The following is a 27,637-nucleotide window of genomic DNA, read 5'->3' as shown; positions in this document are numbered from 1 at the left end:
CTTGTAAACAAGCCAAAATGAAATCCATATTCTACAGCCAAACCTCTGCAATCAAATTTTGCCCTCTATTAACTTGTCAGTCATGTGTTAATGCCTCCCAAGAGAAGACCATGCAGACCAAATTCTAACAGAGTCACTCACAACAGCTTGAATGGGTGTGAATAAAACAGATAATGCATGTTGGCAAAACTTTGAGAACAGGAATTTGGCCTAGATACACGGTTGAGGGCAGAGGACAAAAAAATGTTTTGTAAAATCATACATATAGCAGGACTGAGTTTCAAAGTCTAGGAAGTGGGCAGACCCTGGGGTTGAGCGCCCCGGGAACACTAGCAATGTATCCTGTCATATCACGTCCTCCCTATTAGCGAGGCTGAGGCTGTCTTTCAAGAAATCCATAAATCAGCGTCCGTGTTCAGCACTGCACCCGATGTGTCTGAGGCTCCTGACATGATTCACTTAGTCAGGAAACATAATGCAGGCGGAAGCTAAGGCAGGCTGTCAGCAAGGGACATTAGCCAAATCCCGTTAACCGCTTAATGCCTCACACTGGCTCCCTGGGAAGTTTCTTTGAGCCCATTTGATTTTTCTATTTATCACTCAGTGAAGTGAAGCTGCTATCCTCGACCCCGGATCTCAGAAACAGCGCACTTCCCCAGTGTTCGCAGCAGCTCTGTTTGGAAACAACCCGAGTGTCCATCAAGAGTTAACAAACTCCTGTGTGACCGTACAACAGATTATTAGTCAGCAAACAAAGGACTGAACTGTGGACATATGCTAGAGGATGGAAGAATCTCCAAATAATGAGGCAGAGTGAAATAAGCCAGACAAAAAAGAGTATACACTGTGTGATTCCAACTTATAAAATTCGAGAAAATGCAGTCATCTCTGTAGTGACAGGAAGCATGTTAGTGGTTGCCAAGGGGCTGGGTGGGGAGGGGAAGCCTCAGAGGAGTGAGAAAGGGCAGAGGCGGAGTTACAAAAGAACACGAGAAAACTTTTGAACAGATCCCTGCGTTAACTTGATGGCGGTAATGGTCTCCCACATATGTCAGCATTTACATTTATATCGACAACACTTCAATGAGGCTGTTTTATAAAAGTTAAAAAGTAAAAAAAAGTCGGGCTAGCCCAAAGGAGATCAAGCTGAAGGTAAGTACAAGATATACAGCATATATATTTAATAGAAATATAATCCTCAAAGCCTTATTTGAATGAGGCTTTAAATGTCCCTGAAATGTTCATAATTCCCAAGAATCTCTTTGTGTTCTTTCTCATGCCTCACTTTTATCAAGAAACACTTGTTGAGCTCTAGCAATGTGCCAGGCATTAGAGTAAGTCTTAGAGATACATCAGTGGGGTGGGGAAATATCTTGTCCCCATGAAGCTTCTATTCTAACAGCAGGAGACAGAAATTTTAAAAATAAATAAAATGCATGAAAAGACATGAAATGTACAATGTTAATAAGTGCCATGGAAAAAAATAGCAGGGAAAGGGGATAAATTGTATCAGCAATACAGGGGTACCTGGCCAGCTTAGTAAGTAGAGCCTATAGCTCTAGATCTCAGGGTTGTGTGTTCGAGCCCCATGTTGGGTGTAGAGTTTACTTAAAAATAAAATCTTAAAAACAAAAAAGTATTGGTGATACAGAGCTACAGTTTTTAATAGAGTGGTCAGGGAAAGCCTCTATATGGCGACATTTCAATAAAGACCTGCAAGAGTTGAGGGGGAAAATAAGTGAGGGAAAATGTTCCAGACAAAGAAAAACAAATGCAAAGGCCCTGAGGTAGAAGTTTTCCTGGCATTTTGAGTGGCTTAAGAGGCAAATTAAGGAAGTAAGTGGTAGTAGGTTATGCGGTCAGAGAGGCATCAAGAGGATAGATCATAGCTCCTCACAGGCCAGGGTGAGGATTTGCACATTTATGTCTATGTAAGATAGAAAGCTGTTGAAGGTTTTTGAGCAGAGGAATGACATAATCTGATTTTTTTTTTTAAAGATTTTGTTTATTTGACAGAGAGAGGGTGATCATAAGTAGGCAGAGAGGCAGGCAGAGAGAGTGGGGGGAAGCAGGCTCCCTGCTGAGCAGAGAGCCCGATGCAGAATCCTGAGATCATGACCTGAGCTGAAGGCAGAGGGTTAACCCACTGAGCCACCCAGGAGCCCCTGATTTTCTTTCTTTCTTTTTTTTTTTTTTTGTAATTTACCATGGCTACTGTCTTAAAGACAGAGAGAACAGGATGGAAGCAGAAATATCAGGTAGGAGACTGTTAAACAATCCACGAGAGAGGCACCTGGGTGGCTCAGTCAGTTAAGCATCTGCCTTCAGCTCAGGTCATAATCCCCTGGGGCCTGGGATTGAGACCCACATCAAGCCCCCTGCTCAGCGAGGAGCCTGATTCTCCCTCTACCTGCTGCTACCCCTGCATGTGTGTTCACTTTCGCTCTCTATCAAATAAATAAGTAAAATCGTAAGAAAAAAAAAAATCCAGGAGAGAGATGATGGTATTCAACCAGCATAGTAATAGGAGTAATGGTAAGGAAGTGCTCAGAGTGTGGCTTTTTAAAGTAGATGGAATAGGTGAGAATAAGCTGGGAGAAATAGATGAGTTCAAGAGCAGGTCTTAGGCACATTAAATTTGAGATGTTATAATGAATATGTGCTACAACATGGAACAATCTCAAAATAATTATGCTGAGTAGAATAAGTCAGACAGGAAGAGTATATACTGTAGAATTCCATCTTACAAATTTCTAGAAATTTTTTTCTTTTGAAGTGTTTTATTTTTGTGTAAACTAAAAGGAAATTGACACACTGAAATCACAAAAGACCTTGGGCATGCATATTAGCCTTGTTTAGAGTTCTTCTATGTGTCTCTCTTTTCCATAGGAATTCCCCTTAAACATTTAAAACCCATAGTTTTTATTTTATCTACAGCCTAAACCATAACAATCTATGATTCTGTCATTTTACATTGTGCAAAATCCTCAAAATATAGTGGTACCGTGGGGGGAAAAATCAGTCACAAGTAAATTTCATTGTGAGTCATTCATATAATTTGGTTCTTTTCCAAACCAAGTTGAGACATAGAGGAGTCAGTTAGCTAGGAGTCTGGAATCCTGGAGAGACTCTGGACTTGTGATAGAACACTGGAAGTCATCGGATGGAAACAATCTTTAAAGCTACCCGTTGTTAAATGAGGTCACCATGAGACAGAGGCAAGGACTGAGCCCAGGGCACTCTAAAGATACAGGGCCAGATGAAAGAGAAAGACCGACAGGGAAATACCGGAGATTTCGGGGAGAAACAAGGGAGGGTGGTGTGCTAGAAGCTAAGAGGAGAGATTCTCAAGGAGGAGGGAGTAATCCGTGGTGTCAAATACTGTCATGCCTTTCAAGGTCAAGAAATGCCTATATATTCTGCAAGGCTCATTCATGGCTTTACTGATGACTCTCAAATCTATATTTTCTGAGCTCCCGACCTAGAGCTCCAACTTCCCACTAGACGTTTCAGTGCAGACGGCCATAAGTAGCTCAAATCCAACATTACCAAAATTGAACCTATGATGTTTTTCCATGTCTGCCCTGAAGCTATGCCTCTTATGTGGTTCTATACGCTGGTGAATGTCACCACCTTACTCAGGCTACACTTGGGGGTGCCATGAAATCTTGTCTTCTCACATCTCAAAGATGGACATCATTAACATGTCTTTCAAATTATTTAATCTTTTTTCTCTATAATAGTTATATGATATGAAGAGGGGGTAAAGATATAAAGATAACATGGTCCTTTCCCTCAAGGAGGCTACAGGAATCACACATCTAACTAGTGCAGGAAATGCTGCGTGTTTTTAGGATGAGAGGATGTTTCTGTTGGATGTTTTAGTTCATACCAAAATAAAACACAAACAAGCAAACAGAAAACCACACACACACACACACACACACACATACACCATACTACCTTCTAAAATTGTTTTTCCAAGAATTACAAGTTGGATCACTTTAAATTATAACCATTCATATCCTTTTCATTTTATGTCATTTTTGTCATCACTTCTCATTATCTCATTTTTGATCATTTTCATTCTGGTCATTTTAATGAAAGGTGCTATATTTGACATTTTTTGTATGTAGAATATAGGAAAATAGAAACCTAGAAATCCTCACTACTTGGTCAGTCCCAAATTAAGGATCAGTTGAATTTAGAACATAGTTTCTAGTATTTCTGTTAGACTAAGCCACCTACCTTCTCAAACCTGTGTTTGTAACTATGATGGGAATTTTTTTCTTCCTTTGCCAACAGGAGGGTGTTGCTCCCATCCAAGCAGGCCCAACAATTGGACAAACACTATGGGAAACCCAGCAGAAAATAATTGTCCAGTTTGCAGAGCTTGCCCCAGACCAGGAGGAGGAAAGAGTCAACATTCAGGAGGAGGCGGGAATAAGGCACCATGGAGGGCTCACATGCTACACACACACACTCCTCCCGCCCCACCTCCCTGCTTTCAGACACAGCATTTCAAGAAGTCATAAAGGGAAAAAAAAAAAAAAAAAAAGAAGTCAAAAAGGACACTAATAGGCTTCTCCTTTATCTCACTAACCAGCAATATGGCTGATGCACTGACCTAAGCATTCACGGCAGCAGCCGTAGTCAGTTTGAAGTGGTAGCTCTTAGAAACATACAGACCACACGCATGCATGTTTGAGGGACTCTGAAAGGCCTTTAGCTCAAGACGTCTTCCCCACTAGGTCTTATTAAAATTTATTTTCCAGGAAAAATGAATTTTAATTGTGTTAAGTCTTGAGGTCACCACAGAGTATCATGTAAACAGAGGTTCCTTTATTTAATTAATTTCATTTCTATCAGAGGAATGGCCCTGAGAGAATGTTAAAAAAAAAAAAAAAAGGCAAACAAATAGTGAATACATTTATGTGAGACACTCTGAGGGCCAGCAAGACTGTCTAGGTCAGATAAGGCCCACACAGAAGATTGTTGACCAGGCTGTGGGCATGTGGAGAACCGGGGGGAAGGGAGCTTGTCAGGAAGGCTGGGGACAGCATAAAGAGGAGGTGCAGGGCGATGCTAAAGGTAAATTCAGTTGTTTCACAACTTCAAAAAATTCAGGTCTCAACCTTCATACAAGTTCATTTCTAGATTCCACTCTTCAGTAGGAGATGCAAAGAAGCCTTTAAGAACGAGTATTTCATCATTCAAGGATTTGTTTCACATGTCTTCCTGACAGTGAATTTTACTTTCACCATGGATGAGTGTTCTCCAAGACTCAGCTGAGTTCACTATGAAAAGAAGCAAAGCTGACACTGGACCAAAAAAAAAAAAAAAAAAACCCACAAAAACAACCCCAAACCCTTAAAATCACGAAGTCCTGTAGCTAGTACCACTATGCCATATCAACCATCATTACCTGTTTCTCACACCGCCATGGACAGCTGAAGAGGTTGTACACTGCCCAACTCCACAAGAAAGAATCATTCACACAGTCTACAGTTTGAACAGCACTCTCTGGAGTCAGGCAGGGCACAATCTGCACACACACACACACCCACACACACACACACACATCTTTTTCCTCCTAATAACCAGTGGGGAGAAAGGGAGTGAAGATGGGAGAACAGTTCAAGAGAAACCTATTGGGCCAGGGGAGTAAAACTTAATATGCTCCAGAATAGGATGTGCAGACGATGACAGTTTCTTTCCCCAGAGGCCTTCAGACTCCTAGTAGACACACTGGGTGCCCCTCTTGGCACCCCTATGCACTACTGGCGTGTACCAAAGTGAGCCCCCAGGGCAGTAGGCAAAATGTCAAAATTCTAAGAGACAAGGTGGTGTTTTCTGACCCGTCACCCTAGAGTTCATACACCAGTTGAATAGTAGCAATGGGAACAATAAACAGAAAAAACTAGACAAAGAAGAGAAGAAAAATAGGAAGGTATATGCAGGACCAACCCATCCAGTTGACATTAAGAACAAGAATTTCAAGGAGCCGTATCCGAGGTTTCTGAGGAAGTGGGTTTTAGCCAAGCCTTGACCAAGGGTCAGTGTAAAGTGAGAGGTAAGGGGAGGAGCGATGTTCCAGTCCATGTAGAGACTAGTTGGGAGCTGGCTCTGGGATAACACTTCACCCCATTCCTCAGCTCCTTCCGTGGGTGGCCTGCCTCCCGACTGATCTTCTATACATGGTTATTTTCTGATACTGACAAGCGCTTCTGTTTTTGGAAACGTGGACATAATCCATATGTTGCTAAGGTGTGTTCTCTTTAACAATCCTCAGGACACTCTGAAGCTCTCCTTTGGCAAACATGAATAAAAATAACTCAAATTCTAAAATGTCCCCAAGAATGGCCCATGGGGCCGAGAACAAATGAACTGACAATACCCAGTTTGGACCACCAGATGTCAGTCTTCGTGCAGGAATCAATCTCTGCAGCTCCCAAAGACTCTGCAAGATCAATGAATTCAAGATGAGCCTGCGTTTTCCACCGCAGACCAGAGCCTTTGGAGAGTTCTAGCTATAAACAGAGATGGTCCCCCAAATTTTACAGTCCCTGCTGGTACCCACATTGAACCCTATGTGTCAGATGGCTTGCATAGCAATCACTGCTAAGAACATTAGATATGGCAGGGCTAAACAGAGGAAGATCCAGAAAAAAAAAAAAAATCTGTTCCACGTTAGGTGGAGGGAAAGCAGGAGAACTGTGGCTGTGTTTGTATCACCAGCTGCACCTGTGCCAAAAATAATTGTCCAGTTTGCAGAGCTTGCCCCATTTGGTGAGGGCACTTTGAATTTGAAGACCATGCAGTCAAAACACACTAAGGGTATGACTAACATACTGAACCTAGCATAGGAGGCTGGGGGAAATCACTGCCCACTAATTTGCTCACCTGGATTCTTTTTTTTTTTTTTTTTTTTTCTCCACCTGGATCTTTGATCTCATCCCACAACTGCTCCTGTGCGAGCATGTCCTTGTCCTCAGTGGTTTACTTCATATGCAAGACCTTTGCAATCCAATCAGATTCTCATTCTTCCCTTCCAATGACTTTCCATATTCTGCCTCAGACTGCAAGGTGCTGCTTGATCTGGTCCTGCCCACCTCTCCCCTCCATTAATTTCTTCTTTCTGTCAATTACAATGGCCATTTTGTAATCTCAAGAATAAAACAAATTCATTGCTGCCTCTGGGCCCATTTTGTAATCTCAAGAATAAAACAAATGCATTGCTGCCTCGGGGCCTTTGCATTCACTGTTCAAGCTTCCTGTAACTTTATTCCGAAAAATCTTGCCTGCTCACTTGCTTAATCTTTCAGGTGTCTGCAAAAATATTGCCTTCCCAGAGAGGTCTTGCTTGACCATTCTATCTAAAATAAAACCACCTGCTACCCTACCAAGCCCAAATTCACTGTTTTCTCACCCTATTTTTTTTTTTTTTGGTAGACGTACCATTTGCTAAAATTATATATGTTTTCATTTACTTGTTTATTACTTATCTCCCATACTAGAATGTAAGCCCATGAGGGCAGGGACCTGTCTGTTTTATTTTTCAACCCCATGCTTAAAAAAGCAGTGCCTGGTACACACACAGCAGTCACACAATAAATATTGAGTGACTACAGGAAGTTCATTCTCTTGTCCCACTAGTTACTTTTCTTTCTCTTCATGGTACTACCTTTAACCTGGTCAAATCATAAAACTTGGGAATATTTTGGCTCATCACTTCCTCATTCCTACATTCAGTCATTGCTAAGACTCATCTATTCTTCTATGAATCCATCCCCTTTCTCCCATTCCCAAAGACACGACCTTACACAATGCCTTGTGATCTTCTACTAGGACTGCTATAGTCCCTTCCCTCTAGGGAGGCCGCCCACCACATCAGCTTCATTGTCACTGCCCTCAGCAAATCATGACCTCCTATTACCCCAACCCTATAACATATGTACATCACCCCCAACTCCTTGAGTTCAGAAACCATCAGGATAAAATCTCTACTATTCCTCTATGCAAATCCTTTCTTCCAGTCCACCTGATCTCTCTGCTCCCCGATCTTGTCCTGCCGTTTCCTGCCACTGTACCCGCTGTTCCTCTCATAGGAAATACCCTCCACTCATTACTCTGGTTAAATCCTCTTCCCGTCCTTCATATCCCAACCCCAAACCTCCCTTCTTTATAGAACTCCCACTTCTGGCCTTTTGTCTATACCGCCCATGTGGTTCTAATTTTCTAATCATTGAAGGCCTTAAATTACCTAAAGTTTTTACACACATTCTCTCTCTCTCTCTCTCTCTCTCTCACACACACACACACACACACACACATACACACTTTCATTTATACCTTCTAGGCATCCTGTCTACTTCCAAACATTACCAAATTGGGAAAACATTTACTCTCTAGCAATATAAAATTATAGAACACTTCGGGTGCCTGGGTGGCTCAGTGGGTTAAGTCTCTGCCTTCAGCTTAAGTCATGGTCTCAGGGTCCTGAGATCGAGCCCTGCATCAGGCTCTCTGCTGAGTAGGGAGCCTGCTTCCCCCACACCTCTGCCTGCCTCTATGCCTGTTTGTGATCTCTCTCTCTCTCTCTGTCAAATAAATAAATAAAATCTTTTTTAAAAAATTATAGAACACTGGTTTTATAATTGGTTTAATAATTGTTTACCTTTTAGAATAAATAAACTGAGTTCTCAAGAGACTTACTAATCAACACTTTCCCAGGTCTGAGAATCTGACTTCTGTCTCTTGTTTTACAATGTCCCTCAGCTCCAGAATAACACACTTACCATAAAGGTCTTTTTCTCCAGACAGAATGTGATAGAATATGTGGTAGTTTTCTGGGCTGCTGGAAAATCACTTGGGATTTTTCAAGCAAATCTGCAGGATTAGAAAAGGATAAAGCTTCCTATTTAGGTATTGCTGCAAAACTTAGAAGAAAAGTAATCCAATAGTGCAGTGGCTGCTTACAAATATCGATGTCTACAGAGGACAGCTTGCCTGTGGCACCAAAATGCATTCTGATGAATTTGCCCTGGGGGGTGGGGCATAAAACACAGTCTCCTATGGAAACATTCTGAACAGTTGCAACGGCTTTCTTATACGCTTTACTACCAAAGTGACTAGTTCAAAGTTAAAAGAAAAATGCAGCATGGGCCTGAGATGGCATCAGTTAATGCCCGGAGGAAGCCAGAACGATCACCAGAACTGGCAGGGGCCCCGGATTCTAGTGTCAGACCTGCCGACTTCTAGCTGTGTGTTCTTATGTGTATTATTGAATCTCTCTGGGCCTCAGCGTTCTTACCTAAAAAATGAGACAAAGCAACATCTGTTCAGCATATTCTTTCATTTATTCAGTAAACATTCACTGAAAACCTACTACCATCCAGGAAACCTACTAGGACCTGGACATATCACATGAAAAAAAACAGGTGTGGTCCTACTCTTCTAGATTCTAAGTGTAAGCGGCTATTGCGATGGCATTAACAAAGGAACACAAAGGAACGTTTGGTGATCCTTAAATCCTAAAGAAAAGACAGCTGTGCAGGAGTTCAGTGAGTAAAAGGGGCAAAAAGACAAGAGCCCGAGAGTTGGGCCCCAGGCACCCTATCACTAAGTCCTACAGGCCACAGGAAGAAGTAGGGTTTAATATTATTTATGTGTTCTCAGAAGACAGTGGGAGATTTTATGCAAATGTGATGAGATTTCTGTTTTAAAGCACTGCTTTGGCATAAATAATAGATGGGGTTCCTTTCCTTTCTTTTCATGGAAAGCCATAAGACAGGATCTGTGGGACAGAAAGGCTGCCCAAGGAGATAGAGCCCGCGTCAGAAGCCAGGGGCGGCTAAGGAGGCAGTTGGGGCTGGCAGAATGAGGAGGACGGTGCCGGGGATGACAGGCTGGTAAAGGTCACCCCTGCAAGGAAGTAGGTAGGGGAGGACCACAGCCACGCAAGGGAAGGAGCGTGGCGACGAACAGGGGGGTTGAACCATTAAGTTAGCAAATTTAGGGGAATGGGAACCATACACACAGACACTCGTGTGTAAGTGCCCTCACAAGCAGGTGTAGGAACACGCAAGGCAGTGCAAAGGCCCCGGACTGAACCCAACCCCCAACCACCTCACCATGAGGCTGTTATTTCATTGTGCCCAAAGATTCAAATGGGAAGCCTTCTGCAAATTTCCTTGTAAATTATAGAGTGGCTCCCTGCCACTCATTTTTGTCATAAAATGGCTTTGTGAAAGTAAGGTTTGAAATTCAAATTCTTCCTCTATCCTGGGACTGCAGTTATCAAAAGCGATTTTTAAAAATGTTTTGTTTCAAAAAAAAAAAAAAAAAAAAAAAAAAAAAATCCCCCAGTAGAAAATATGCAGAGGTAGGGGAGCCATAGGCAAGAGTAGAAACAATAATTGTATTAAGTGAATGAGGAAGTGCATAGGAAATTATGAAGGGGAAAATACTTTCAAATCTGTAAAATATAATACAATATAAAGCATTATTAGAATGTGCTGGGTGAGCTTCTCTACCAGGAGTAGAAAGGAATTTGTAACTATTAAATATTGTTAATATTATTAATTTTTAAATACTGTCTTCTTGAAATTGACCAAACAATAGAAGCTTCCCTGGTACATATTTATATATAGTTTTAATTTCTTAATAACAAAACTGGTCTCTTTCTTTTTCAAGCAGTCTAACAATGTTAGACCTCTTTGATGTCTGAGAAATTTTTTTATACCTATATGCTCAGACCTGAATTTTACCATTACTTAAAAATTAGAGACTCTGATATACTGCTCAATCACGTTACTTACAAAACAAAAGGAGTTGTCATTTCTCAGGGTTTTAGCATTTCCAAATGCTTCCAAAATAGGATGCACTTGCTTGATTTGATCTTCTAAAGTCCCCTGAAATACAAGTAAGAGAAATACAGCAGATAAAGTTATCAGTAAAATTCTGTAATGTGGTAATCCCTCCATCCCTAGATCTGACCCCATTCTTGCTTTGGATAAATAGTAGCCAAAGCTGTTTCCAAATTTTTTTATACAATGTTACTTCAGAATCAGAACGGAGAAAAATAAATGACTGAAAAACTGTCTTAACATACAATGCCCCTGTGAATATATATGGGAGCTCACTTACTTGCAATGCTTCTCTTTTGGTTGGAATTGGCCTAAGTGGGGAAAGGAACTAAATATCTACCATCAATCAATCAATCAATCCCATAGCCTATTTCCAAAAAGACTTCATGCCTTATATTTTCCCCATTGTTTATCTCCCTCTCATCCCACCTAATTCTTATACCTGGAAATTTATCCTAAGATAATACAGCAGATTCTTGGCATTATTAAATTATATTTTTCCTTGTTATGATTCCTAAGTAATCCAGTGGTCCGTGCCAACCAGGGAATCAGTGATGGTATTCATTTTGAATTTGAATTGTGTGTGTTCAGCAGGCCACCTCCACAGAGTAAGTCTGAATGAGCACTCAGCATCCCCATTGCAATGTGGCTATGTTGTTTTCCACTCAACATCAAAGATCCATTTCCTGGAAGGGATTACTTAGAATATAGTATTCAAGAATTTATAAACTTAGGGGCACTCGTGTGGCTCAGTTGGTTAAGTGTCCCACTCTTGATTTTAGCTCGGGTGGTAAGATTGAGCCCTGCTTCCTCTCTCTCCCTCTCCTTCTCATGTGCACACACACTCTCTTGCTCTAAAAAAAAAAAAAAGAAAGAAAAGAAAAAAAAAGTCTATATTTAAAACTACAAATATTTCATCCCTTCTACATCATATGGGTCTACTATAAATAGGTAAAAGGGCTAAAGGAGCAAAGTTTCTCATGTATTATATTACGTATTGTGTCATGTATTATCATAAAGCTCAATGGCTAGAACAAACACACACTGAACAACCTAAAATGCACACAGAAATGAAGTAATATCTAGTGAATAATAGAGTTCAATGATACCTAAAGGAATCAATCAAATTCAGGAATGTGGTGGTTGGGAAACTTTTCATGGTTTGAAAATTGGACCAGGTTGCTATTTTGATACACTTCTTGGCAAAAACAGCAGGGAGCATCCAGGATTGAATTTAAAAAAGCAAAATAACAATGCCAGACATAGAAAGATAAGAGGCTCTAACAGCTCAATAACTCATTGATTTTGAATCTCACTCAGCATTATCTAATTTTATTTTTGCATACCAATTCTCATGGTCTAGTTACTCTCAAATTATTATAAAACCCATCAACCTGTTAATGAAGCTAAACAAAGTAAGCTAAATTAAAAATCACCAAAGATAAAAGTAATTAAATAGAGAGGGAAGATAAGTAGAACCTGGAATGTGATTAACATTGAGGTAATGTGCATCAGGTGTTTGGGATTTGATCCAGGAGTTAGTGGTAAAGGAAGGAGACTTCTACTGGTACTTATCTGTGGAAGTCTGACATCTCACAGTAGCTAAAGGGATTCAGAAATATCAAAACTGGCCATTCAGGGCATTGATGACTCTAGCCTTTAGGGAAGATGGCTTGGATCTTAAGTGTAATTCTCAGAGGGTACAATCAACAAAGATCAGCCTAAATAGCCCTTGAAGCAAATCTGAAACAAATTAGGTGATTTCATGTTTGGGGGTTATTGGTTTGAAGCACTTGGTGATCCTCTCAAGAGGCAAAGATGGGGGAAAAAACCCTTTTCTATAATTTTCTAATTGCTTTATGGCTCTTGTCTCCTCTTTTCTCCCACAAAAGTGGTCAAGGCAGAGCCTCCATGATCAGGATAAGACTACCTCACCTTTCCTGCCAAGATATATGAGCACTTACCAGCTTTTCCCTAGATTCACCCATGGTTGCTATGGTGGCAAAATACTGGATATTATGTTTGGTGCTCACAGTCTTTCCAGCACCAGATTCTCCTCTGCGATGAGAAATTCAATGATACAGTTAACTGGTTTGGATTATAAATATAGTGAAAAGTTAAATCATTTTAACCATATAGGCTAAGACAAGAAGGAAAAAATTTATGGAAAAATGGAACTGGAGAGGAAACTCGACGAAAGAGATGTAGATATTTAATCAATTGGGAGAAGGGGAAGGACTATCTCAGGCTGGAGAAACAGCATGAACAAACATCAAAACCCAGCACAGAAAGATTAAAGATTTTATAAAAACTGGAAGCCTGTTCTTCAGGTCTGGTAAACAAAAAACTGAGGAGCTTCTCTATTAATTAAAGACAGGTCTCCTCTTTACCAGCTGTTGCAGGGATTTTCACATATTAAGGCTACCACATGGCTAGGTCCAACCTTCTCCCTGAGAAGAGGGCTTACCAATCAATCTACCAGGCAGCTGGGTTTTAGGGTTCCCTTTTACCTTTGATAACCAGTTAACTTTGTGATGTGGGAAGAATGCAGTGGTGCTAGCCTTATCACCCAAAGCATCATAGGATCAAGGCCTGCCTTTATCTCCATGAAAATCCAGGAAATAGTCAATCCTCTCTGCAAGGCCTAAACACTTACCTATCCTTCTAGCTCTAAGATTCTGAGACTATTTTTCTTCTTGAGATGATTAAAGCCAATGGAGAGCTCAACACATGAGGTGACAACACCATTGTTTAGGAAGACCAAGAACTTTAGCATTTCATTGCCTTTAGAATCTTAGCCTCCCCTCCCCTTCCCCTGTCACCATGCTGATCGTTCATCTGGTCAACCAGTGCTCTTCACATCAAAAGTAGATACAATACAATATCACTGGTCTTTACCCTCCTTTTCTGCTCCAAGTGTCACCATCTTTTAGTTCCTACTACTTAAGGTACCTTGGTCTGCTCCAATCTGGCAGGAGGTTATTTGTTCCCTGGTCATACCCATTGAACTTTCTGGCTCTCTGCCCAATTAGCCAGTCCACAGACCTTTGAAAACGATTATTTCGACAGGGAGTTCTCCATCAAGAAGGTGACTAAGATCACTTTGTGCACTATGAGTTCTAAAAGATCTACTAAGATGGTGGGGGCAACCTACCTAATACCATATCTGGAATAATCACTGACTAAATTGTTATGACAATCTCCTGAGTATCTTATTCTTGCCTAGAATGTATTCTGTATCTAAAGAGCAAACAATTCAAAGATAGTGAATTTATGTTTTATTCCCAGTGAAATGTAGATTTGTTTCCATTGAAACTCTCACCGCTAGCCAGAAAGAGGTGGCAAGGCAAACACTTACGTCAAAAGTACAGACTGATTCTCCTGATCTACAAAAGAAAAGAAAATGTCAGAACATTCTTCTGCCAGAGCTTCTACGTATTGGCAAACTTATTCAAAATTTCCTTGGTTGCGGTTTGAAGTCAGACACAAGGAAAAGGATTTGCTCTCAGTTGGATAAAAAAATACCATTTAAAGAGTACAGAGTAAAAAGAGATTTTTTTCCCCTTGCCCCTATGAATGTCACTCATAAGAACATATAAATCTCAGGCCTATTTTCCTTGCTCCAAATACAAATGATAACTGACTAATGGTTGACATTTTTGCCATTTTAAGCCTTTTAAGAAGCATGGTGTTACAATAGCTACAGAGAAACTTCTTTGTGCCAGAAACTCTAGCAGGCGCTTGATGTAATAAAAGCTGCCATCTACAGGGGGCTTACTCTGGGCCAGCCACTGGGCTGAGCACTTTCAATGCATTATCTCACTTAATTTGACGTGTGAGCTAATCATCTCCAGAACCCCAGGAGGCAGGCTCTATTTTGCCCATGTTTTATCCCAAAGAAATGGAGGCTTCAAGTGATTAGGTAACTGTAAAGGCCACGCTCTGCTCACAATGCCTTCCTGCCTCTTAGTGACACGGAGAAGAAAGTAGATCAGATATTTTTACCTTTCATTTTGTAGGGCAGCCACTTACTGTGAAGCATATCCTGAAAGGCATTATCGGCCACAGCGAAGATGTGAGGGGGAGCTTCTGATCGCCTCTCCTCTTTGTAGGCAGCCACGACTTCTTTCTGATACACTGGGAGCCACTTGTAAGGGTTTATGCTCACACAGAAGAGACCTGAATATGTCTGAGGAAAAATCAGAGGTGATTTCAGAAAACAGGTTAGAAATACTTCCAGGTCTGTCAGCTCTCTCACTGCCAGATAACATTTGCTGAAATATTTACTCATAAAGGAGCTAAAAAGAGGAGAGCTTTCAGATTCTCACAGAGAGGGGACTATAATGGGAAGAGACAGAACCAGGTTAGAGGAGCCGCGGGGCCCGGGGTTACCTCTCCCCGGGGAGACCCGCTAACTACTAACATGTCTGACACACACACCTTTTGAAGACAGGGAGGACGCCAACAGCAGGCTGGGGAGTCATCGGGCATTTGAGGCCAGAAGGTGGCTTGTGTTTCAGCAAGATTAGGAACCCGACTTTTAAGGCAATAGCTCATTTGGATCATTCAGTCACTGTAATGGTTGAATTGTGGCTCCCCCAAAAAGACACGTTCAGGTTCTAATCCCCGAAACCTGTGAATGCAAACTTTTTTGGGAAAAGGATCTTTGCAAGTATAATTAAGTTAAGGATCTCAAGATGATATGTGGGTGGACCTTAAATCCAATGGCTGGTGTCTTTATAAGACACACAGAGAGGAGAAAATATGGACACCCAGAAGGGAAAGGGATGTGAAGGCAGAGGCAGAGACTGGAGCGGTACAACCACGAGGAATGCCAGCAGCCACTAGAAGCTGTGAGGGGTAAGGATTCTCCACTACGGACTCCAGAAGGAGTATGACCCTGCTGATTTGATTTGATTTTAGATTTCTGGCTTCTAGAACTGTGATTGAATAAACTTCTCTTGTTAAGCCAACTGGTTTGTGGGAATTTTGTTACAGCATCCAAGGGAAACTAATATAATCATATAAATCAGAGTGCCAAGGGGCAAGTTGGCTACATGTCGTGGCTCCGATAGCAATGCAGCCCAAATGCTACCATTTTGGCCCAATCTACTGAGGGCTGCTGCTGAATAGTATCTGAGTAAATCAAAGAATCTAAGCAAACATCACCAGTGTAATGGTGATGAAAACAGTAACTCCTTCTCCAGAGCATGAACAGGGTGACAGGCACTGCACTGACTTCTTTACATTCTCTGATTTCATCCTCCAAGCTGCCTTGGAGAGCCAAGCCGTCTTACCTCACTTTACAGATAAGGTGACTGCAGAAAATTAACAACTAATCAGGGACAAAACTAGCATTTGGACACCGATCTATCAGCCTCCAAACCTTTACTTTAGCTTGACAACTTAGGGGCGGGCTATGGATGTTGACAAAATAAAAGTGGGGGGAGTGGCTCCTGGGTGGCTCAGTGGGTTAAAGCCTCTGCCTTCGGCTCAGGTCATGATCCCAGGGTTGTGGGATTGAGCCCCACCTCGGGCTCTCTGCTCAGCAGGGAGCCTGCTTCCCTTCCCCTCTCTCTGCCTGCCTCCCTGCCTACTTGTGATCTCTCTCTGTCAAATAAATAAAAACAAAACAAAAACAAAAACAAAGAAAAAATAAATAAAATTGGGGGAAATGTTAAGGCAAGGTCCCTTCTTGGTGGGCATTCCTCAAGGACTATCCCCACGTGAGTCTGCTTAGATTCCAAGAAAGCTATCATCGGAGAGAGGGCTGAGACATTGCCAGTGTGAGTGCCAGCGTGCTCCCTCAGCAGTAAAGCCTATGCACATACACAGATCATCCAATGGTCATGGCGCCGCTTCAGGGTGTGCAGCACGGATGCCTCATTGAGATGAGTCAGCACTGCTAGGTCTTCAATCATTTCAAACTATGGGGGATTCATCTGCTGGATTTCGTCCTCCTTGACACTCAGACTCTGCAGAGAGGAGATAAATAGCATATGTGTTCCCTTATTTTATGTTCCTGCATTTTGTCATGCACTGGAAAGACTCTTCAAAGATTCAAGAAAAGGAGGCCTCATGAGAGGATGGGGCCAGAAGTTTAACCAATCCTAATGAGACAGACAGGTGTTTCCCCTGCCCATGATCGCACCTTGCCTGAAGATGAAATTTTAAAACGTTTTTCTTGAATCAAAATGTTCTGCCTTGCAGAGCTCTAGTCCTGAGGCTCCTCACTGACCCTGGTTGCCTCTGAGGGCACACACACCATATGGTATACGGTTTGGCATCTCTCTTGCTGCTTAGGAGGTTTAGAAGAAGGAATATGGAGTGAAGGATCAAGGAGGCAGATAAATCCTTCCAGACTTTTTTCCAGACCTACCCTCTTCCTCAATCCTTCTCCAACTCCCTTAGCTCATTTTAAAAAATCCTTTACCATGTAAACAACCCATACTGTCTTGACACAAGCTTTTGTGTATATTTCAATAATTAACAATGTCAGACTATTTCTTAGTTTGATTATAAACACCTGAAGGAGTTTGGATGGGGTTTTCTTTTATAGTTACTAAAGCATCTATCATAATGTGATGGACATGGTAGGTACTCAATAAATATTGATCTCTTGATTAATATGGATGCATTGCTACCAAATAGTTGTTTAGTTATTCTCCAAGTTTCCATCAACTGATGGCTCCATTTCATCCCAGTTCATGATGGCTTCTTCCAAAACTCTCACATTATCTATGTTTTGTTTTATTTATTTATTCTTAAGATTTTATTTATTTATTTGACAGACAGAGACCACAAGTAGGCAGAGAGGTGGGGGTAGGGAGCAGGCGGCAAGCAGGCTCCCCGCCAAGCAAAGAACCCAATGTGGGGCTCGATCCCAGAACCCTGGGATCTTGACCTGAGCCAAAGGCAGAGGTTTTAACCCACTGAGCCACCCAGGTTCCCCTTATTTATTTATTTTGAGAGAGAGTGAGTGGGGGCAGAGGGAGAGGGAGAATCCCAAGCAGGCTTCACAGTCAGCACAGAACTTGTGGCAGGACTCAAGCTCACAACCCTGAGATCGTGACCTGAGCTGAAATGGAGAGTCAGATGCTTAACCAACTGAGCCACCCAGGTGTCCCCACATTCTCCATATTCTTGATCACATTCCTGCGCACAATCTACTTTATCATTGCTCCAATGGTAGTCAGTTTTCTTTGGAGTCCCTTTAATTTCCACATGTCAAGGACTCCTTTTATATAGAACTTAATCGGGTCTCTTCTGTCTTTAAATACCTCCCCTTCGCTTTGATTCTGTTTTTCTCTCTTCTTTCATTGCCTACTTTCTTCCATAAGTATTACTCTATGCCCACTGGCTTCATGGTCTCTGTTAACATTTCAAAGACTATTCTGGTGGTGATTGAAAGTGTTGTTACTTCTTTTTTTTTTTTTTTTAAATATTTTATTTATTTATTTGTCAGAGAGAGAGGGAGAGAGAGCAAGCACAGGCAGACAGAATGGCAGGCAGAGACAGAGGGAGAGGCAGGCTCCCTGCCGAGCAAGGAGCCCGATGTGGGACTCGATCCCAGGACGCCGGGATCATGACCTGAGCCGAAGGCAGCTGCTTAACCAACTGAGCCACCCAGGCGTCCCAAAAGTGTTGTTACTTCTAAGGTCAGGAGGAGGAAGCCCGGAGCTGGGGAGTTACAGGGTGAGGCGAAGGAATGGGACCATCATTACATAGTGGAAGGACAAACAGAACAAAGCAAACCCCTTCAGATTCTTCTTTCTGCATCATTATATTATGGCTTTCATGCTTTTCTTCTATGATTCTAGACCATAAGTCTAGCCATAAGATATTTATAAATTACCTTAAATACTGCTGAAAAGACAGCAGTTTTGGAACATGGGCTTAGATAAGAAAGCCTCTCATTTGGAGACCTGATAAAATAGGGTTGGATTCCATCAAGAAAGTGAAAAGATGGAACACCTGGGTGACTCAGTCAATGAGGCATTGACCTTCAACTCAAGTCATGATCTCAGGGTCCTGGGATTGAGCCCCACATGTCAGGCTCCCTGCCCTGCTTCTCCCTCTCCTCTTGACCCTGGCACCTGCTCACTCTCTAGCATGCATTCTACCTCTCTCTCTTTCAAATAAATTAAATCTTAAAAAAAAAAAAAAAAAAGTGAAAAGACACAGAGAAAATCTTCGCAAATCATATATCTGATGAGGGACTTGTATCCAGAATATATAAAGAACTTTTAAAATACAACAAATAAACCAATAAGCCAATTAAAAAATGCATAAAGGGTTTGATTAGACATTTCTCTGAAGATACACAAATTGTCAGTAAGCATGTGAAAAGATGCACGATATCATTCATTAGGGAAATACAAATAAAAATCACATTAAAAAGCACTTTAGGGGCACCTGGGTGGCTCAGCCGGTTAAAGCCTCTGCCTTCGGCTGGGGTCATAATCCCAGGGTCCTGAGATCAAGCTCCACATCAGGCTCTCTGCTCCACAGGAAGCCTGCTTCCTCCTCTCTCTCTCTGCCTGCCTCTCTGCCTACTTGGGATCTCTAAATGTCAAATAAATAAACAAAATCTTTTTAAAAAATAAAATAAAATACCACTGGGTGGCTCAGTCATTTAGCATCTGCCTTCAGCTCAGGTTATGATCCCAGGGTCATGGCATTGAGCTCCACATCAGGCTCCCTGCTCAGCAGGAAGCCTGCTTCTCCCTCTCTCTCTCCCCCTGCTTGGGTTCCCTCTCTTGCTGTGTCTTTGCCAAATAAATAAATAAATAAAATCTTTAAAAATATATTAAAAATAAATAAATAAAATGCAACTTTAAACCCATTTGAATGGTTATAATCTAAAAGACAGTAATATGCATTGGTGAGGAGATAGAGAAATTATAGCCCTTTTATACTGTTGGCAGGAATGTAAAGTGATGCAACCATTTTGGAAGACATTTTGGCAGTTCCTTGTAATGCCAGACACAGAAGTTACCGAAAGACCCAACAATTCTACTAGGAACATACCCCAGAGAAGTTAATACGCCTACCCAGAAACTTACACATGCATCTTCATGGAGCATTACTCCTAATAGCCAAAACCTGCAAACAATCCAAATGTCTCCCAACAAATATGGTTTATCCAACACTGTGGCATATTATTCAGCTATACAAAGCAATAAAGTACTGATACATGCTACAACACGAATGAGCCCGAAAACATTATACTAAGTGAAAGAAGCCCAACACAAAAGGCCATATGTTGTATGATCCCATTTATCTGAAATGCCAGAATAGGCAAATCTATAGAGAAATAACCTAGGTCAGAGGGGAGAGTAAGGGTGACTGCTAATGGGTACAAGATTTCTTTTTGGGATCATGAAAATATTCTAAAAATTAATGGCAGTGATAATTGTATAATTCTCTAAATATACTAAAAACTATAAAGGCCACTTTTTGGCAAACAGGCTTGAGCGACAGACTATAGAAAGGGCCCACAGCGACCCCCTGGATGGATACATACCGGCCCATCAGGGGACCCTCCTCACGATATCCAGAGGCCCTAACTGACTCATGGGCTACTTCTCCTCACCTTCCCTCTTTAAAAACAGCCCCTATCCCCTGCCTCTGCAGACAGCCCCGCTTCTGTCTTGCCTGCTGCTCCCTTGCTTTATAGTCAATAAAATCCTACCTTCTTTGCCCTGCCTCAGGTGAATTCTTGCCACCACCCACACCACCTGCTTCCACCTGATTGCTGCCCCACATTTGGGGTCCCCCAGCCAATCAGCCAGACACCACATTTAAACACCACAAAAACTATGGAATTGCACACGTTAAAGAGGTGAACTGTATGGTATGTAAATTATAGCTCAATAATGTTGTTTTAAAAAGTTGGCATAAACAATGATGGAAAAGAGACATTGACATCTGCTTTCTCTCTTTTCATAAGAGATGGTCCCAAGGCTAACTTTAGGGCCCATCTCTGTCCTTATTTAGAACATTTTGAATTTTTCTTGCCTACCTGGGTAAGTTCCTGCTAATAAGGCCCAAGTTCTTCTCTTAATTCCATTAGTTACATAAAATCTACTTAATTGGGGATTTTTTTTCATGTCCAGATACTGTCAAAGAGGCATAGTAAGACCCTGTAAGTGGTAAATCGTAAGTGGCCTTCAGAGCTTTACAATGCAAATGACAATGCTTTAGATTATAAATTGTCCAAGTATGAAGATACGGGTGTGAAAAAGACAAAGCTTCTAGGTAATGATTCTATGTGTTTTCTCTGGCACTGAGATGCAACCAGAGGGGGATCAGAGACGTGAATATGGGCAGGGAATCATCTATATAATCTACCGGGAACTGTTCATCCGAGTCAGGCCAGAAACAGCCCAGCTCAGCATCACGGGGCTGGCAGGCAACCTGAGGTCAGTGACTTAGGGGAGGGTCCCGTGGATGGACTGTCTGCCTGGTGTTACCCTGCTGCCCTAGGTGCCCGGGTGACAGGAAGAAGAGGTGGCAGGCCATTCCAGCCTTACTTCACGTGCCCTCCACGACCCCTTTCAGAGCTTGCACTCCACGCTTGCCCTAAACCTCTTTCAAAGGTCGTAAGTGAACTCCTAATTCTGAAAAGCTGTGGCCTTCTCCAAGACCTTCATCTTTTTCTCTAACATTTGGCATTTCTGACCATCCCCCATCCCTTGGCTTCTCTGGAACTGAGCTATTCTTAGTCAAATTATCCCTCTTTCTTTTCTTTTCTTTTTTTTAAAGATTTATTTATCTGAGCAAGAGAGAACATGAGCAGGGGGAAGACAAGGGAGAGGGAGAGAGAATCTCAAGCAGACTTGCAGCTGAGTACAGAGCTCTGGGGCTTGATCCCATGACCCTGAGATGGTGACTTGAGCCGGAATCAAGAGTTGGATGCTTAACTGACAGGGCCACCTGCATGGCTCCAGGCACCCCAAATTATCCCTCTTTCTTCATCCAAACACAACTTGCTTCAGAGTCCTTCAGGTCACTATTCACTGCAAGGGACACCTTTAAAAAAACAACAAAGCTTGAAATGGTGGTGGAAGACGCAGAAACTGTAAGTTCTAGAGTCAATGATCTTTACCACGGATAATTGTGTTACTCTGATTTAGTCAGTTTTGTTTAATCTTTGATAGGAAGTGGAGGGGCTTCTCAAAGATGTGTGACATTTCCAAAAGTGTATCTATTATTGTATCTTCTACACCAGGTTTTTAATTAAGCTATCAGAGAAAGGACATATTCAACCATTTGATTAAATAGGGAATGTAGTTATCCCAGAGAGGAAACAAAGATTCCTGTACCTTTCCATCTGTTGTCTCGACAATTGCTTTGCCATCATTTCCACTCCCTTTAACCTCAGCCTCAACGTACCCGTGCTTGCTATCACGAATCCAGCATTTCTTCTTCTCTACAAAGCAAAAGAGGATTATCACCATAGTACCTGTATAAAATATACATTGGACACTTTCATACTGATGGATATGATCTCCTTTCTGCTAATTTTGCCTGGTGACTTGGAGTCACCAATATAGGAAAGGGCAGCATTAGATAAAATCACCAAAGCTCATTGCAAAGATGACACACTGACTCCGTGGGAACAAGGCAGGGAACATCACAGACCATTTTGCTATAAGAAAGGTACTGGCCCACACCTTAGACGCCTCTCTTCCCACCTCCAACCCTTACCTCCCTCTCATAAGCCCAGGTCCTGGGTGGTTGTCCTGGTGCCTCAACCACCCCGCTCCAACAAGCCTCCCCACTCCCCACCCAGCTCCCCTCCAGAATACTTCACTCAGAAATGTCTGTTTACAACTAAGTGAAAATTTGTTTAGTGGTCAAGTCTGTCTTTCAAGGTTTCTTTAGGACTTAGTTGTGGGGTTTTATTTGGTTTTTTTTTTTTTTTAGATTTAACTTATTTATTTGAGAGATCACAAGTAGGCAGAGAGGCAGGCAGAGAGAAAGAGGGAAACAGGATCCCTGCTGAGCAAAGAACCCGATGTGGGGCTCTATCTCAGGACCTTGAGATCATGACCTGAGCCGAAGGCAGAGGCTTAACCCACTGAGCCACCCAGGCACCTCTAGACCTTAGTTTTAATTTTGGAATAAAAGCCTGCTATGAGAAACCCATGGTAGAATGGGGGCAGGGCAGGGGAGAGAGGAGAGAGAATATGGGTTATTTTTGCCATACAGCATAACTGCTCTGTATTTTTCCCCCCACATAGCATTTTTCTGTCCTCGGCCTCTTCACTTTGTTTGCCCCTAAGCAAAACAGCCCTTCACAACATGATTAGCCAAGAAACTTTGGGTGAAATAAAATTTTTTAACAGCTGAAACAGCTTCTCTGGGCCTCATTTAGATGCTTCTTGGGTTCTCTCCCACCTGAGACAGAGAGCCACAGAAGATGAATTAAAAACCTACTTTTAGGAACACCCGGGTGGCTCAGTTGGTTAAGCGTCAGGCACTTGATTTCTGCTCAGGTCATGACCTTGGAGTCATGAGATCTTAGATCAAGCCCCCTGTCATGCTCCCACTGGGTGTGGCGCCTGCTCAAGTTTCTCTCTCTCCCTCTATCTCTGCCCCTCCCTGCCCCCTCTCTCCCTCATTTGAAAAGAAAAAAGAAAAGAAACCTATTTTTAAGGGAAAGTGAGTCTTTTTTTTTTTAATTTTTTATAAACATACAATATATTTTTATCCCCAGAGGTACAGGTCTATGAATCGCCAGGTTTACACACTTCACAGCAGGGAAAGTGAGTCTTATCAGAACTTTATGAAAGTTCCAAGTCACAGCTCAGCAAGTAGATAAAGGGCAGAAGAGAGGAGAGAGAAGAGAGGAGAAGGGAGGGCAGGGGAGGGGAGGGGGAAGGGAGGGGAGGGGAGGAGAGGAGAGGAGAGGATAGGATGGGATAAGATTTGGGTAGGAGAGGGACAGTCTGAACCAATGCCTAGGGAGGAAATGATGAAACCTTATGCAATGATAGCATGGGTGTGTAATGCCCACTCCATCTCCACCACCACCCCAACACAAGAATCACGAAAGTTAGGAGCCCTCATTGGTGCTGGACAGGCTGCCCCTACCAGATGTGCCTCCCCAGAGGTGGGCAATAGGACTTGGAGACACTGTGTAGTGAAGTTGGGCAACATTCACCCTTCCTTCCACCATGCTTGTCTCTGCAAAGAATTTTGTTGCACACTACCTTCTTACTGTCCTAGTCTTTGCTGTTCTCTGAATTACAAGCAATCCCCTGCCCAAACTGCCAGGAGAGATTTTTGTATTCCTGTCAAACTGATTTTTGCATTTGCTTCTACTTGTCGTTTGCATTTTAATTACTGGTTTTGCATTATTTTTATTATCTATTTTTATTAAAAAACAGATTTTGCTTTGTGTTATGTCTATGAAAAGAGGCTTGTTTTTGAAAAGTACCTATTTTGCATACATTTTGTGTGTTTAAGGTAAATAAATGCACTGTATTTTAAATAAAATGTTATCACCTGAAAGAAACATAGATATTAGCTGGCAAGATTTCCACTTTTTTTTTTTAAGAAAAAAACCTGAGAAAAGAGATTAAGAGAGTTATCTATAGTCCCAAAGCTAATTAGTGGCAGTCATTAGAATAATGACTCTAGAAATTCGATCACCCATCTCCTAAATCAGAGCTCTACCATTATAGCATGCTTCCTCTCTCTTATATGCTTGGATTTTTTCCTCCAATTTTTCTCTGAAGAATTAGGTTCATCACATGCCTCATGATTAGCACCTACTTTGATGGCCCCTGGAAGTGGTAGGGGAGAATTTTTAGAAACCCTTACCTATCTCTGAGGCCCAGTCCCTAACAGGGATGTTTTTGAAGCTAAACTAAAGGAACTCATATTTTAATTTGTACATGCCATGCACTCATGAATAATTGCAGAGATGGAAGAGCAAACAGCAATGGGTCTGAGTTGGGCTGCTTGGATTTTAGTCCTGGCTCGGCTAGTGACGAGGTAGAAAACAACGGCTTCAGCTCTTTGGGCCCCCATTTTCCCATCTGTAACCTCAGGAGGTTTGTCTACTATGATTTCATATTTTTAGATGATTAGATATCTTTTCTAATCTAAAGGCAACAACAACAACAACCAAAAGGGCAACACGTGCATATTGGAGAAAAAATGAAAAGTAGAGAAATATATAAAGAAAATTTAAAAAATAATCATCCTTGGGACACCCAGCCAGCTCAGTCGGAAAAGCATGTGACTCTTGATCTCAGGGTTGTAAATTCAAGCCCCACGTTGCATGTAGAGATTACTAATAAAAGTAAATAAACAAAAGTTTTTAAAAAATCACCCATAATGAACAACACAGAGATAGCCACTATCTAAAGCATTTCTTTCCAGTCTTTTTTCTATACTTTTGATCAAGATTGGAGTAATACTGCATTCAGTTTGGTAGTTATTGGAAATAGATTGCTTATGTGTCCTAACATAAAAATAATTTAGCTTGGGAATGGGGCTTTGTGTGTATCTCTACTAGCACACTTCCTCCCTGACATTCAGCAATTCTAGTTTTCCTTCCCAGGACACGTAATAATGTTTGGTGTTTAGTTTTCACATTTATTGCTGCAATGGGCCTCCGTGGAGAAAGGTAGGCAGAGCAAGTGTCATCACCCTGTTTGACAGATGAGGACGCCAGGGCTCAGAAAGGGCAGTGATTTGCTCTGATTACATCTCTGGAGAGGATCTGGGTCAGGGAATTTGAACCCAAGACTCCTTGCCAAGTATTCTAATTCACATTGCTTCCCTTTGGCCTGAGTTCAAAAAAGGAAACTGCATTGTCTACTAGGCCAAGGGGATGAGAAGCTTTTCCTTACTCTTCGTTTTTGCTGCCACTGCCTTTCTATGGGGAAAACTGTTTGGGAAAAAAATAGTAATAATAATTAAAAATTATTGCTGTATTTTACGTAATTATTTACAGTGCTGTTCCTACTAAATGCATCATCCAATTATCTCTAATGCTTTGGCCTAATTTTTATTTTCTCACTGGTACCGCTATGATCTTGTCCTTCATTATCTGACTACCTGTGATAAGCTTTTGCATGACCAGTTCTGACCTCAGGGAGAGTTCTGTTATTGTATTTGATTTGATGGATTATAATTAGCTACTCTAAAATCCAGTCATAGTAATGAAATCCAATGACTGGAAACTGGGAACGGATCCAGGACTAGACAATGATGGAAATATAATGTCCTACATAACCGGCTTGAATTGTTAATTGGTCATATTGAGGTCTCATGTTGACTAATTCTGAGTACTAGAACAACGCTAAGTCAGTATTTATGTTGCACTTTTGAATAATTTGGGGATCAAGATATGTGGGTGGCTTGAGGCTAGATCACACTGTCCATCTCCAAATAGCTGAAATTCAGACGCCCATGCCGCCCAGCCACGTAGAGAAGGAGGGGGAAGTGTAGCCTTTATTTAGAGACTTTAATGTAGAACTCAGCCTTCATCTCGAGGGTAAATCCTCATTAACCTTTGTCCTTGCCTTTAACTACCAGGAGACTATTCATCAGGGTGAGCAAGTCTCCTAATGCTCTCTTGCTGCATGTTGGCTGTGCGACCTTGCTGACCTGGAAGATAGTCAGAGGGCAAAGTTCCATCATTAGAATAGTCTGAAGAGGGCCAGGGATGACTTCTATTTCTCCTGTCTTTACCAAGGCTTTTCCTTTCTTCTTCCTTAGAGTGGACCAACCCCACCTACAGTCAAAGCTCCAGGCCCCTGTCTGTGCTATAGAATTCACCCACACTAAGTGGTTTCAGAGCAAGGCTTTTTCTGGGCCACTCCCAGGAGTATCTATGCTGGCACCATGCTTCCTCCAAGAGAAAACAAGTAAGCAGGGCTTGGCCCGGGTCTGCCCCCAGCTTCCCTCCTCTTTCTTGCAGACTCATCCCCACCAGGCCACGTGATTTCTCAGTTGCTTCTTCTAAGGTTCATACAGGTGAATGCATCCCAACATGTAAGCTAGGTTCCAGGATGGAAGGCTCTTCTCAACCAATCAAAAATCTCAGCCACCACCCAGAAGTGGTAAAATGGAGGGAAGCTACCATCCACCCCAAGTCTTACCATCAAAGGCCCCAGCCTGTAGCATAAGCAGCTCTGCCTGGCTTCTTCTGGGGAAGGCTGTAGCCTCTCCAAGCTCTGACAGATCCATCCTTCTTTGAGTGATCCACCAGAACAGGCTTAGCCCTGAAAGTGAGCCATAAGGATCCACTCTATAGAAGACAGGTGTAGGAAGGAACCGTTGGATATGGGGACACCAGGCACTAGTCCACAACGCTATTCACTAGACACACAGGGTTAAATTTTTAACTGCCTCCACCCGTCTTCTCTCTCAACATGTCTCAAGCGTATGACCAAGTTGGACTTGAGACCATCTTACTGTACTTGCTAGGCACAGAAGGCACTAGCATTGCTGATGCTTTCAGGGGCCCACAAAGATAGTTTAATAATAAATTTGTTTAAAATCAGAATAAAGGGGTACCTGGGTGGCTCAGTGTGTTAAGCCTCTGCCTTTGGCTTGGGTCATGGTCTCGGGATCCTGGGATCAAGCCCCACATCAGACTCTCTGCTCAGCAGGGAGCCTGCTTCCCCCATTCTCTCTGCCTGCCTCTCTGCCTACTTGTGATCTCTCTGTCAAATAAATGAATAAAATCTTAAAAAAATATATCAGAATAAAGCATGATTATGATATTAGTGATATATAATAAT

The 27,637-nt window shown here is 42.0% G+C and overlaps 1 protein-coding gene across 1 annotated transcript in view; it reads right to left on the bottom strand.

Annotated features, from left to right (window-relative positions):
- Positions 1–27,098, bottom strand: part of MYH15 (myosin heavy chain 15) — a 150,646-nt gene extending 123,548 nt beyond the window's left edge. Inside the window, 10 exon segments of the mRNA XM_059165068.1 lie at positions 8,799–8,854; positions 8,856–8,889; positions 8,980–9,043; positions 10,821–10,913; positions 12,833–12,926; positions 14,227–14,254; positions 14,901–15,057; positions 16,700–16,843; positions 22,196–22,302; positions 26,993–27,098. Of these exon segments, the coding sequence (XP_059021051.1) occupies positions 8,799–8,854; positions 8,856–8,889; positions 8,980–9,043; positions 10,821–10,913; positions 12,833–12,926; positions 14,227–14,254; positions 14,901–15,057; positions 16,700–16,843; positions 22,196–22,302; positions 26,993–27,080 (865 nt within the window). The 5' untranslated portion in view covers positions 27,081–27,098.
- Between the last annotated feature and the right edge of the window lie 539 nt (positions 27,099–27,637).

Source organism: Mustela lutreola, chromosome 2 (assembly GCF_030435805.1).
Source record: "Mustela lutreola isolate mMusLut2 chromosome 2, mMusLut2.pri, whole genome shotgun sequence".
Classification (NCBI taxonomy): domain Eukaryota; kingdom Metazoa; phylum Chordata; class Mammalia; order Carnivora; family Mustelidae; genus Mustela; species Mustela lutreola.
This window is presented reverse-complemented; position numbering and strand designations above follow the sequence as displayed.